The sequence below is a fragment of the Apodemus sylvaticus genome, chromosome 23 (genome assembly GCF_947179515.1).
Source record: "Apodemus sylvaticus chromosome 23, mApoSyl1.1, whole genome shotgun sequence".
NCBI classification, from domain to species: Eukaryota; Metazoa; Chordata; class Mammalia; order Rodentia; family Muridae; genus Apodemus; species Apodemus sylvaticus.
In genome coordinates, this window is record NC_067494.1 from 39,790,881 (window position 1) to 39,805,878 (window position 14,998).

Below are 14,998 nucleotides of genomic sequence, written 5' to 3' on the forward strand. Positions count from 1 at the left end.
TTTTCACAAGTCAGCCTTTGCTTTGGGTCATACTGGACAGCATCCTCACTCAATAATATTTAAGTAAAACGTACTGGCACCGTTCTACTGGGGGAGGTGGAATGATTCTTTGGGGCTGTGACCCTGGTAGGCTGTGGCCTCCTACCCACAAACATGTGACAGCACTAATTAGACTTGGTGGATTATGTTTGAAAGAAGAATAAAGACATAAAGTTAGGAGGAGATGTTGTGGGGGGACATGAAGGGACTTGGAGGGGGTGACATAAATTTTTTAATATGGGCATGATTTTATTTACATGGATGAATGTTTTACCTGTATGTATGCATGAGTACCGAGTGCATGTCTGGTGCCCACAGAGCGTCTCTGGCATCTGATCTCTGAAACTGGAGTTACAGGCGGTATCAGGCTGCTGTGTAGGTGCTGACACCCAAACCCGGGTCCTCTGCAAAGCAGCGAGAGCTCTCAGTTACTGATACATCTCTCCAGCCCCGTAAATGTGTTTTGAGATAATAAGATCTGACTCTACTCCTCAGTGTTCAGCTTGGTTGGTGGGGACTCATCGAACGTAGTTGCTGTTACGTAGAAACAGGGTGTTTGGTTTTCATCAGAAAAAAGCACGGAGCTAAGCCAAGGGAAGTGCCCTTGATCTTTGCCGAGTGGGTGTAGGATACAGCCTAGGTATCCTGGGTGGTTTCACGCCCAGGGTGTCCCTCGGGACAGAATAAGTGCAGGAACCAGATTATAATAAGGCCTTTCCCTCGTACCCTGCATCCCTCCTCTTAGGCACAGAGCCCCCTCCCTCACATTTCTCATTGTCCACCCTGTATATTTGTGTTTTGCATGATGCTGGGTAGATGCCAGGGTCCTCATGCTTAGCTGCGTTTTTTGGCAGGGCCACATTAGGTTGCTGCTTATTGTGCCTGTTGCTAGCCATCCGTGACTGCTGGGTTTCATTCTCCACCGCCTGTCCAGACTCACACACATATACCCACACATGCATGAACACACACACACACACACACTCACACACTCACACACACACAAATACACACACACACACACACACACACACACACTCACACACTCACACACAAGTACACACACACACACACACACACACACACATGGCACCATAGTGCCTTTTGTATATATGCTATATACTATTTGTTTGTTTGTTTTAATTTTGGAGTCTGCGTTATTGAATACAATAACAGTTTTGTATTGATGGCTGAATTGGCTGCCTTCTAAACTCCCATGTACCCGTGATGGAACTGTGGAATGATGGATATGTTAAAAACCAAATTTTCTAATTCCTCATCAATCTCCACTAGAGGTCAGGGACACCATATTCCTTGGCAGAAGCACCACATGTCTGCAAAGCTGTATTTGACACTTTAACCCACAGAGGCAAACACATGGAAGTCCTAGGGACTGAAAGCCAAAGTATGGGAAAATCTGTGTCTGTGTGGGAAAAAGAAGCAGGCCACATGAACAACGACTACATCCTAGATGTATCATCACACTCACCCTGGACACTGAGCTACCTCCCAACACATGGGGACCTACTGTCCTCAGTGTGTCTTGGGACAGGAGGGACTCTGTAATTAGCTTTGTGCACTCTGACACCAGCCGGGGCTGTCGTCCAAGGGTTTTTCTAGAACATATGGTAATGAAGCTAATTTGTATTGCACTGAAAATGCCCTGCTCCCCAGCGACGCTCATCAGTGAGACAGTCAGCTTTGACTAGGATTCAACTCGATTATCGTCAGTGTTGAGAGACTTGACTGGTGTAACTTCTTCTCCCCTCTGTCTCTGGAGGCCTCCCCTCCTACCCAGAAATCCTTGAACCCAGTCCCCCACACCTCTCCCTCCAAGAAACAGAGAATCTACTTCCAGGAATCTGAGACTCTAGGTCTCCTGGGGGCTTGGGAGGAATGAGTCGTCTGGGTCTAGTTGGGTTTGAGTCTCATCTACCTTTCCTACTTCCTTCCCTTCCTCTCTCCCCCTGTTCCTCACCCCTTTCCCTTCCTGTCCCTCCCCCTACTTCCTACCAGGAAATCAGAAAGCCAGGTATAATTGTCCTTGTCTCTAATAGCAAAGTATAGCAGCACCTGCCCAGTTTAATACAGAAACCCACAAGGCCAGCAAAAGAATTACTTCCAGTCATGTCCTGTAAGGCATAACATAAAAGGCTGAGATGGAAGATGACTTTTGTTTCACTTACTCCAAATGATGGTCTTCCACAGCCTAAATTACAGGAAAGTCTACCTAGAACCTCTTACATAAGCCCTTAGCCCTTGAAGGTTCTAACCCAGCTGAAACACACATTTATTATTATTTATTTATTTATTTATTATTTATTGAAAAGGGAAGTAAAGGGAAGTAAAAACACTTTATGATAAAATTAAAGATTTGCATGGAAAATATTTCAGATAAACACATTACAATTGACAGTTTTCCATGGAAAATTAAGCAGTAAAGTGGTAGACATGTAAAACATTGCTAAATTAATTGAAATATGGGATAGACACATTTTATGATAGAATTGAAGATTTACGTGAAAAATATTTCTGATAAAATTGTAGAAAAATGTAGAAAAACATGTTAGAATTGAAGATTATCATGGAAAATTTTATATAGATATAATAATGGTAGGCATAAAAGTATTCCTAAGTTGATTGAAAGTGGAATTATAAACATTTTCTGATAAAATTGAAGTTTTACATGGAAAACATTTCTGATAAAATTTTAGAAATATATAGAAAAGCATGTTAAAATTAAAGGTTATCATGGAAATTATATAGATAAAATGATAGGCATAAAGATAATTCTAAGTTGATTGAAAGTGAAATTATAAACATTTTCAGATAACATTGAAGATTTACATGGAAAATATTTCTGGTAAAATTCAAGAAATAAATAGACAAACACATTAAAATTGACTATTTCATGGAAAATTTTACATAAAAATGGTTGATGTAAAAACTCTAAATTAATTGAAGGTGGAATTAGAAACATTTGTGATAAAATCAAAGATTTACATTGAAACATTTCTGATAAAGTAGAGGAAGGAAGTATATAGAAAGTCATATTAAAATTAAAGATTATCATGAAAAATAATGCAGATAAAATGGTAGGCATAAAAGAAATTACTAAATTAATTAAAAGGGGAATTACAAACATTTTCTGATAAAACTGAAGATTTACATGAGAAATACTTTACTAGTCTATATCTTTTTATTGGGGAGTTGAGTCCATTGTTGTTAAGAGATATTAGGGAGTAGTGATTGTTGCTTCCTGTTATTTTTGATGTTATTTTTATGTTTGTGTGGGTATCTTCCTTTGGGTTTGTTGGAAGAAGATTACTTTCTTGCTTTTTCTAGGGTATAGTTTCCCTCCTTATGTTGGCATTTTCCATCAATTATCCTTTGTAGGGCTGGATTTGTGGACAGATATTGTGTAAATTTGGTTTTATCATGAAATATCTTGGTTGCTCCATCTATGATGATGAGAGTTTTGCTGGGTATATTACCCTGGGCTGGCATTTGTGTTCTCTTAGGGTCTGTTTGAGGTCTGCTCAGGATCTTCTAGCTTTCATCGTCTCTGGTGAGAAGTCTGGTATGATTCTGATAGGTCTACCTTTATAAGTTACTTGTCCCTTTTCCCTTACTGCTTTTAATATTCTTTCTTTGTTTAGTGAATTTGGTGTTTTGATTATTATGTGCTGGGAGGATTTTCTGTTCTGGTCCAGTCTGTTTGGAGTTTTGAAGGCTTCTTTCTTGTATGTTCATGGGCATCTCTTTCTTTAGGTTAGGGAAGTTTTTTTCTACAATTTTGTTGAAGATATTTACTGGGCCTTTAAGATATAAATCCTCGCTCTCGTGTATACATATAATTCCTTAGATTTGGTCTTCTCATTGTGTCCTGGAGTTCCTGGATGTTTTGTGTTACTAGCTTTATTCATTTTGCATTTTCTTTGACTGTTGATTGAATGTTTTCTATGGTATCTTGAGCACCGCATTTCTATTTTTCAATATAAGTTTTATTTGTCCTTTGAATATTTTATATCTACATATAATATATTTTGATCATACTCACCACCAAAAGCATTTTCTTTATTGACGGTTGAGTTCTTAAGAGCCTGGGAAGATTTTTTATATTTTGACAATTTCTTTTTTAATGCAGTTAATAATAAAGCATTATTAAAAATGATGCTTATTTTTAATAATATTTCTCTACTGCAAAGTAAAGTGTGATTCAGTTACACGATGACAAAGCACATAGGCACAAAAATCATACTCATACCTTTAGCCAGTGAGAAGGAGGGATTATTTTTAGGGCATGTTCTCCCAGTTAGGAATTAAAAATGTGTGTATGAAACAAAATTGAAGCATCTTAACCCTACTTTGGGTCCTGTATTTGAAAAAGTATTTTCCATATCCTTCACAAATACTGACGAGTTGCTATGTGCTATGCCGGATTCTAGGCCAGGGGTTACATACACCTACGAACCAAGCAGACACACGCATTGTCCCGAGCTGCTTTGTGGGAAGAATCCAATCACAAGCAAGTCGGGAGAGCGGGAGAGCTGGCATGCCAAGCAGGGACTGGCACTGTGGGAATCGAAAGCCCGAAAGTATTCAACTGTGTGCATGTGATCCGAGCAGGGCTGGGGTTTTAGGTTTTACCCTTCTCTGGAACAGCGTGGTCGGAGGAGATTCTAGATATCTGGGGAAACAGGAACCACAATGGATGGCCTGAGAAAAGGCCCGTCTACTGTGGCTCAAAACCCTAAGGAGTGACAAAGGACACAGCAGTGGGGCAAGTGGGTGGAGAGGATGCGGGCAAAGGGACAGTAGCCGTCAGGTGGCCTTGTGGTCTGAGAGCCCCTGGATCTGAGTTATGAGCCATCTACGGCAGCCCTCCTGGGAAGATCACGCAGGCAGGAAGACGCAGGCCCAGACACCACTGGGGCGGGCAGATTCTGGAGGGCCAATCTCCAAGTATGAGAACATGCTGATTTCATTTGGTTTTTGCTGTATGTACAACAGCAATAAGTGATTTAAAAAAAAAAAAAAAAAAACTGTTGTCTCAGTAAACGTAACACAGCTCTTTCAGGCAATGTAAATTAAAATCCCCAAGTGATGACCACATTGTCACATTTTTTCCCTCGATGAAGCCTCTTAAAGCTTGCAGGGTGTCAGGGTTGATGAGACACAGAGTCAGAGCAGAGCTAAAGACCCCTACAGAGTTGCCAAAACGGAAGCAGAACAATGCGCTTTTAAATATCAGACAGGGTTAGGGACAAGCAAACCTTAGAATTTAGTCTAGAGGGGGAAAAAAAAATCCCAAAGGTCATGCAGGGCCCCGCATGGGAAGGTCTCTCTGGCACATGGTGCCAGGCTGTTACCATGCCAGGGCACACTGAGAGTGAAGTGGCAGAGGCACTGCCCCCAACTCATTCAGCACCCCTGTGTGATCTGGAGAGCACAGAGCTGCTGCGGTGAAAAACACCCAGTGGACAGGGCCTAAGCAGCCCTGTAATATCATTAAAGGGCCAGTTCAGGACACACACATGTACATGCATGTGCACACACACATGTGCGCACACACAGACACACACACACACACACACACACACACACACACAGGCTTTCCGGTTAGGCTGATGGCTCAGTGGTTAAAGCACTGACCATAGAGATGAGAGGACCAGAGCTCAGACCCCAGCACCTGCAGAAACGGTGGGTGGACGTAGTGGCCTTCTTGTAATTCTGGCCTCAGGAGGCAGAGACCAGGAATCACAAACTGGCTAGCAGGGCTGGGTATATGATTCTAGCCATACCAGGAAACTCTAGGTTTGAGAGACACCACCCACATCCTGACTCAATGGACAAGGTGGAAGAGTGAATCAGGATAATTCCGACATCAACCTTGGACCTCCTTATGCTTGAGCCCACACACGCATCCCCCCACCCCACGCACGTGTATGGTGAGCCCATATACATTCACGCCTATATATACATGCACGCACCACACAGATAAAAAGACTTTTAAATGCACGTCAAAATTACTTGGCAAAAGTATTTAAATACCACAATTCCCCCTGAACAATCCGTTGCCATTCTTGAAGGCAGGTGGGTAAACTGGGCTGTGTGCACAGACTATGGGCTAAAGCGTCAAAGACAGAAGCTTGCTACCTGTAAGTAGACCTTTCTGGGTGTTTGGGAAGCCCAAGTGAGGAATAATGACCCTTCTGCATGCTTGCAAGGTGTGCAGACACAAGGCTGTGAGAACAGCTCCTCACTTTCCACAGAGACTGGGAGGGTGGGTCTGGCTCCCCGCCAGGCGCTGCACAAGAGGAAGGCTGCGGGGGGCAGGGTCTGAGCTGGCCCCACTTAAACCTGGCATCTCCAGTTGTTGGTGACTTCCTCTCATTGATGAGGGGGCCTTGACCTTTCTCCTTTTCTTACCCTGATATTGACAGTTCTCAAAGATAGATAGATAGATAGATAGATAGATAGATAGATAGATAGACAGACAGACAGACAGACAAACAGACAGAGAAGGCGCCTGCAGTGCGGACTGGTGTGCTTTGGTAGGTCTAGGCAGTCCCTGTGTAGCCCACACAGGGTTACACCGGGTTCATCGCTCTTCTCTGGCTTTGAGTTCTCTCGGCTGTCTGCTTGCATGGTTGTCTCTTTTGTCCCTGGGTCCACTTATGTAAACACCCTTCTTTGGCAGCTATTCTTCTGGACATCTAGAATGGTCAACGCTAGCTCCTGAGAATAAATCTGTCCTAGTATTGGCATCTCTAGGAAACGTTGGCAACTTTATAAAATTATCTACTGGGTACTTGGAGAGATGGCTCAGTTTGTAAAGTATTTCCCTCACAGTCGTGATTTCCAATAGCCACATAAAAGCCAGCCACTCCGTGCCTGTTTGTTACCCTAGCATTAGGGGTGTGGCAGAGACAAGAGTATTCCTGGGGCTCACTGGCCAATCAATCTAGCCAATCAATGAGATTAAAATTCAGTAGAAGATCCTATGCCTTAGTTAGGGTTTTATTGCTGTGAAGAGACCCTGTGACCAAGGCAACTCTTATAAAAGAAACCATTTAACCAGGGCTGGCTTACAGTTTCAGAGGTTCAGTCCGTTATCATCATGATGGGAAGCATGGCAGCAGACACAGTGCTGGAGAAGCAGAGCTCAACATCTTGATCTGAAGGCAGCAGGGGGAGACTGGATTCCATACTGGGTGGAGCTTGAGCATAGGTGACCTCAAAGCCCACCCACCCCCACAGTGATACACTTCCTCCAACAAGGCCCCACCCACTCCAACAAGACCATACCTATTCCAACAAGGCCACACCTACTCCAACGTGGCCCTATCCACTCCAACAAGGCCACACCCACTCCAACAAGGTCACACCCACTCCAACAAGGCCACACCTACTCCAATAAGGCCATACCTCCTAATAGTTACTTCCCATGGGTCAAGCGTTCAAACATGTGAGTCTGTGGGGTCAAACCTAGTCAAACCTCCACATCCTGCTTCAAAAAAGAAGATTGTGAGCCATTGAGGAAGACACGATGTCAGCCTCTGGTCTCTGCACGTACATATATGAGAATGCATGTGCATGCATGCCTACGTGCACATACAGAAATACAATACACCCTCCACACACATACAAAGACACACATGACAGAAACATCTATTTGTCTCTTCTGTTCTAAGGCAGAGCGGATGTCTGTTCTGGACCCTCTTTTCTCTAGTTGTTTCTCAGTAATGTGCCTATTTGGCTTGATGGTGGTAAATGCATTTCTAAGTATGGTGATTAAACAGCAAACCACAAAACAAGCCACGCTTGTGTTCCTCGCCTGGGAGGGGGGCAGGGAGAGGCCATTTGTTTCACAGTGACTCACCAGGAGAGGAGAGGAGATCATTTTTATTACATCCCTTCCAACCTCCAGCCTCATCTTGAGACCGCTCTGTTATTATTTCAGACATGTGAGTCATTGGCTCGGATGATTGTATTCCATGTATTGTTTGTCGCAACCACTTATTACTGAAATGCATCGTGATCGGAGAGCAGAGGTTTGAAATAATAAGTTACTCTGTGATTTTTAAACCTGGAAGCCCACTTGGAGTTCAGAATCAGTGAATCAAGGCCACTTCCTGTTCTTGTGTAGTAATAAACGCACACCCCTGTCTGTACCCAGAAGGCACTTATCCTTATACTGGTACTTTCTCTGCACTGGACAAAACAGAACTAGCAAATGAAGTCCATTTCTTGTTAGTTAGGAGTCGTAAACTCTTACAAATAGGAACTTCTGGTGCGTGTATCTGCAGACACAGAAACTAAAAGGTGAATTTGTTTTAATATGGAAAGAATCCTCTGTCATGTGGTCATAAAATTTGCTGTGCCTTGTTCATATTGTCTTGCTGCATATTGTTTCTCTTAAGCAAAGTTAACCTTCTCTCAAAAACTGACTTGTGGGCAAACAGGGGCCTTGTTACTCAATAACAAAATCCAGTTTTTATATTTGAAATGTCAAAGAAGCCAGTCTCAAGGTTTTCACTCAAGAAATTATCTTTATGTCAGAGTGTGTCCCATTGAGCCAGTCTCTAAACAGAAATGTAAGAGTCAGTGATTCTAGGATATCATTAGCTAATGGTAAAAGTAAATTTACATCTGGTTATAAAGACAATCATTTTATCTCTATGGGAATGATGTATATGTGTGTGTATGTATATATGTGTGTATGTAAATATGCATGAATATAGGCAAACCTATATAGAATCATTCCATCATGTGTGTAGAAGATGTGTATCTGGATGCAGGCATGCATGCTATCCATGTGATGCACTTGGAGGTCAGAGGACAATCCCAAGCATTGATCCTTGCCTTCTCTCTCGGCTTGAGACAGGGTCACTTATATGCCAGTATAGCTGGCCTGTGGGCTTCAAGGATGGGGGTTCCCTTTGTCTCTACCTCCCTATTACCTCAGGACTACTTGAATTACAGTTGTGTGCTACAGCGACTCAGCTATATCTGGTTTGGGGAGATCCAACCTCAGTTCTTCACATACAGGAGCTATTTCCACAGCCCCTGTCTATGTATTTTTAATGGCAAAAATCCTCTGAGTTCACAGTCTCGGATAATATCGCACCCAGGAAATAGTTCCACTTTTCATCTATAAACATCAAAACACACACAAATATTTTCCCCTGAATAGTTATTAAAATTGCTATTAGAGGGTTGGAGAGATAGCTCAGCCATTAAAGGCTAGGCTCACAACCAAAAATCCAAAATCACTGCCAGAACAGAGAAAAGGGCTGTATAATACCATGGCAGTGTCATACCCTTCTACCTGTTTCCGGTGGCCTTTCCTTCCCTGCAGTGTGCCCTGTGACGCCCTGTACACCGGTATCAGTGCACCTGTATCATCATAGCAGGATCAGACAGCTCTCACTGCTGTTTGTGACTGGCGTGAAGGCATCTGATCGTTTTAGCATCTGTCTTGTCTGGTGCCAAATTAGCTAATATCTTTTATGTTCCAAAAATCCCCCGGAATGCTTTCAGGGTCTCATTCCCCAACTCCCCACCCCGTCTTCTCCTGTCACTTTCCAATTGAGCTTTATGAAGACGAAGATGCCCGTCTCCTGTTTTCCCGTGCTGCCCTGGGCTGTATGTAGGTCACAATTCCGGAGACAGAAATAGGACTCCAAATGGTGTTTATGTCTCTGGCAGCTGTATCATCATCTTGTATGAAATCCAGGCCCTCGGGGGCGGAGGCTGCACACCGCAGATGGTGCTCAGTGGAGCCCAGGGCACCGATGCTCAGAACGTGAAGGAGCGGTTTGTTTCCAAGGGGTCTGAGCCTGGACTGAGAATCTCTAAGCTGCTCATAGTTGTTTGACTGTTGAACCAATGCTGCCAGTTGCCGTGGGTTGGCAAGCGGCCCGCCTAGGCTCGTTCCTCCTGGAGTTCCGTATCCACAGTCACAATCAAAGGCAGAGTCAGCTTGCTGCTGCTTTTCATTACCAGGACTATAGATGCTCTCGGCTTCTTCTGAACTTCAGTCTGAAGCTGGCTCTCCGGCACAGGTGCCGTTGTTTAGAAGCATGGATCCTACAGCTTTGATAAAGGGGTTACGGGGACTTCCCAAGAGAACTTAGCACCGTCCTTGGTCATGCAGAGGTGAAAGAGGACAGATGTCACCAGGTCCCCACTATTTTATAAAGCTGATCTGACTTAAAGACCTCATCTCCTAGAGCAGCACAGCATGGAGGGTCCCAGAGGGCCTGGCAGATCCTTTCAGAGTGTGTACCTGACATGCAGTAGTTCAGTGACCCATGGAATATTCTTTCCTTGTCTTCTCTGAGGAAGCCACACAGAAAGGCAGCTCCTCCGTTCCCACATGAGGGGGATTACAGGCCTCAGCAAACTAGAGAGCACATAATAATTGCAATATTAACAAGAAGAACATATATCCATTTTTTTACCCAAATTCACCTATAAATAGTCATTCCATTTTATCTCCCTATGCCGTACCTTTCCGAAACTATTTGAAAGAAGGCTGCATGCCTCATGATACCTTATTCCTGAATACCACATTGTATATTTCCTAAGAACAAGGACCCCCTCACATAATGGACACATGCAGTCAATATTAACAAGTTTAACACTGGTCTGCTATGGTTGGATTTATCGTGGATGGTTTATTTCTGGTGCCCACACACTGGCATATTTTCAAGGCTTAACACAGCACAAGGTTTCTTTTTTTAATACAATAAAAGAAACAAAGCCAACATCTGCATGACATGAAACATGCTTTTAATGAGCCCCAAGATCTGAGTCCCTTCCCTTTACTCCCAAGCTGCTGTCACAGTCTAAGGTCTGGACTTGAAGTAATTGACTTTAGGTGCCTCATGAGGTGGCTGGGTTTGATTGCCAGCTTGACACAAGGTAGAATCGATTGGGAAGAGAGTCTGAATGAGACATTGTCTAGATTAAGTTGGCCAGGGGCCTGCCTGTTGCCTAGAAGGAATTTCTTAATTGGATTAATTGAAGTGGGAAGACCTACCCTAAATGAAGGCATGCTTCCTGTCAGCATCGTGCATTAATTCATTTCTGTCTGCTCTTGACTATGAATGTAATATGACTAATTTTTTCAAGATCCTGCCACCTTCACGTCCCCATCACTATCGACAGTAACTTGCAGTTGTGAGCCGAATAAACCCTTTCTTGTTTAGGTTGCTTGTGTCAGGGTATTTTTATCACAGCATTGAAACAAACTAAAACACCCTCCCCCACCAAAAAAAGGTATCATCCACCAGAACCTCTCACATACGTGGCCTCAGACTCTGTTGTTTGTTTCATAGTTAAATCTCTAATGAGAAAACAGTCATTTCTGATGAGACATCTTCATGGCTCATGTAGAAATATAAGTTCCATGCTAGACCCTGGACCCCAGGCCCACACACAATGGAAGGGCTGGGGGGCATCTCAGCAGATCTGCATATCAGGAAAATAATTCTCCCTGCCTTCTCAAAAGTATGTGAGAACTGCTATTTGCTTAGTTGCAGAGTCCCTCAGTCCTTAAGTATTTAACTTGAAGCTTTTCACTGCTTACTCTCATAAAATCAACTGTTTTGGGAAAAGTAGTTCACTAAAAGTATTAATGATGCCAGTTTTTGCCTAAACCCTCAGGAGAGAAGCACAGATGCAAAACCGAATTGAAGATGCATTTCTGTGATGTGAATGAATTTTTTTTTCCAAAGGGATATTCTTGTCAAGTTCATGATGCTATTACAGAATGTCGGAGACTGAGTAATTTGTAAATAGCATAGATTCATTTCTGACAGTTCTGGAGGCCAAAAAAGCCAGGGTCAAGGGGACCCCCTTGTATTAAATGCCGCATCCCCCCATGGCAGAAGAGAAGAGGCGAGAGAAAGGGCAATCAAAAGAGGGTTGAACTCAGCTCTACGGTAAACACATTCTTGAAGAATGGGATTTCTGCTGGTAACATCAGTCTGTTTGTAAGAACATTTCCTTGGGCTGACTTGTTAATCAAAGCCCCCAAGTCATAGTATAGATGTCACTTTGGAGATCATGTTTCTGACATGCTAACTTTGTGGGCACAGTCACCCCATTCAGGAGCTCCTCAAGGTCAGAGTTTCTTAGATTTGTTTATTTTCCTAAGCAAAGTCCTTCGGATCCTCACACTCCCCCTGCCAAATTCACTTCCGATCATACTCTCTGAGGATGCTCATAGCTGCCTGGAGTTGGTACAAGAATAACAATGGTCTGTTTTTAATTGTTTTGAATTCTGTGAAGAAATATCACAACTGGATGTCAATCAAGCAGGGCTTGACATAGCGCTGTTTGAGGCTGTGGTTTTCTTTGCTGTTTCTGCAGCGTTGGTAGGAGTGGTTGCAGAGATACTGGAAATGTTCCAGGTGTTGTATCTAGTCAGGTGGCTTTTCTAAAGACAAGTCCCTGTGGCCAGCAGGGATCCAGCCCCCGTTACTACATCTAGGACCATCCCACCACCTTCTTAAAGTCATGGGTTATCTCTGGGCTTCTTCACAGCAAAAGATTCTGAAAAGCCTTTGCTCCTTCAGCAAAGGGGTACCTGTCACGTGGCCCCTAAGAGCCAACTCTTAGCAGTATCCCTTGGGAATCCCCCCAGAGACCCGCACACAGTGGGGTCATACCCCATCCACATCTTGTTCCCAGCAGAGCTTGCTTCCTTCTTCTCTGGCTAAACAGCCCAGACTCTGCTTCTGAGGACCAGGTAGAAGTCCTCTCCCACCAGGTTCTGTGATCCACGGTGCCATTTGTGTTTTTTCCACACCCATGACAACCTTTAACAGAGCCACAAGAGACCAGTGGTAGCCACGGCAGACCTTGTCTTTTACCAAATTCCAGGCATTGAGCTAATTCTCCCCTCTTCCACTCATCATCTCTGTAATGCCAAGGCTCCGTGTCAGCAGGCCAAGGGCCCAGTGCTTATACATACCCAGGCACGTCACACCATGGTGAGAGGTCAAGGGTCAGGTGCTGGGTCTCAGGCACAAGCTTTGGTTAGCTCAAATCACTCCTCCTCTGCTGCCACCGTCCCTGCAGCGTTAAGCTCTGCTGTCCAAGAACGAGCAGGATTTCACAGATTTAGGGGTTGAAGAGTGAGGAGCATCTGCTGTGATGTTCCTGAAACAGGAGGACCAGTTTGGTCCAGGGTGTGGAAACCAGACTAGGGAACCAAGAAAGACCCCGCCTCTTAAAGACAGACAACTCAGAAATAACGGGAGCCGGACTACACTCATGAATTGATAACGCAGATGCTCTCAGGGAAAGCCTGGGGTTGGAGCCCGCTCAGCCAATGATTCTCTTTCCCTGCCCCTCAGGAACGCCCATGCGTTTCCATGATATAGCGCCTTCTTTTGGACAAACCGACCCCACAATATTGACAAATGATTCCTTAGCGTTTGCAAGCCAATGAATGTTCCGCTACTCGAACGTTCCTGAGTTATTTCTCCCTGGTGGGTCCGATAGAGGTGTCTAAATTGGCATCGTCTTCTGTGATTCCAGAGAGGGGTGGGGCCATGGAGCATGAGTGTTTACAGTGCAAAAGGCTCGTGTATATTTATTCAAACTCCAGACATTCTAAATCAATTATACAAGCAGGACTTTTTTTTCTGGTCAGCCAGCATCTCTCTTATGGGACTTGGACTGTCATGGTGCATGGGATCGGAAATTTGTCACAGAAAGCACTACAGACCACCCCAAATCTGCATTTTCTTCTTTCAAAATTCTAATGTGTTTCTTCTGTGGGTGTCCGTGTGTGCAAGTGTGGGTGCACACATGCTACAGCGCATGCGTGGAGACCTCACAGGGACGGCCTGGGGTTTTGTTTCACGATGTTCATTTTATTTGAGACAGGGTCCCTTTATTAGTTCAGAACTGAGTATCCCAGGCTAGCTGGCCAGTGAGCTACTGGGAAGTCTCCTGTCTGAGTCTCCCTTCTCTCTATAGAAGTTCTGGGATGACAAGCATGCTACTGCATGGATTCTGGGGATCCGAACTCAAATCCTCACACTTGTCAAACAAGTGCCTCACACTGAGCCTCATTCCCCTGCCCAGAAATTCTCACCAGAGATGAGTTTAAGTAGAAGCCAGCCTCCCTCGTCGGACTGTGGATCCTAACATTGATTCATTTCTCCTCCCTCTGCACCTGCTGGCAGCTGTCGGTACCTCGCAGAGAAAATCACCCCTGCCATCCCCGTGGTCGGCGGCATCCTGTTCTTCTTTGTGATGGGGACCCTGCTTCGGACCAGCTTCAGTGACCCGGGCGTCCTCCCTCGAGCCACTCCTGAGGAAGCCGCTGATCTGGAAAGGCAAATAGGTAAGACTGAAGCTCTGCTTTTAACCTTCCGCCACCAGTGCCAACTTGAGTCGGGGACGGGCTGGGGTGCGTGCGCCGCGGGCAGGGCACTGGCTGGCATGAAGAGTAGCCCGGAAGGAAGCCTTAAGAGGGGACCTGAGTAGAAGGTTGGGATGTGACGTGGTTGAGCTAAGATAGGGGGCGCTGCAGTGCTGAGGCAGGGGCTGTGCCAGCATGCAAGAAGGCCCCCAACCGGCAAGGTTTCCAGATGTTTCTCCGAAACTCAAGCATTCAATTCTGCTCTGCTCCAGAACCTCGGTGATTTTGGCTTCTCTGTGGGTCTTGGCACTTCCCTAATTTCCACAATAAAAGCTAAGTAGGTTGGTTACTGTTCTCAACGTTGCAACAAAATATCTGTCAAAGGAATTTAAAGAAGGAGGGGTTTGCTTTGACTCACTGTTTGAGGGTTGTTTTGGAGTTTCTATTGCTGCAGCTGAACACCATGACCAAAAAGCAAGTTGGGGAGGAAAGGCTTTATTCAGCTTACACTTCCCACACTGCTTGCTGTTGATCACCAAAGGAAGCCAGGACAGGAACTCAAACAGGGCA

The 14,998-nt window shown here is 44.5% G+C and overlaps 1 protein-coding gene across 3 annotated transcripts in view; it reads left to right on the forward strand.

Annotated features, from left to right (window-relative positions):
- The window catches only part of Zdhhc14 (zinc finger DHHC-type palmitoyltransferase 14), a 260,562-nt gene that overhangs the window by 146,249 nt on the left and 99,315 nt on the right, over window positions 1-14,998 (forward strand). For all 3 annotated transcript variants that reach the window (XM_052169860.1, XM_052169861.1, XM_052169862.1), the window contains exon 2: window positions 14,250-14,410. In XM_052169860.1, the coding sequence (XP_052025820.1) occupies window positions 14,250-14,410 (161 nt within the window). The remainder of the gene's footprint in view (window positions 1-14,249; window positions 14,411-14,998) is intronic.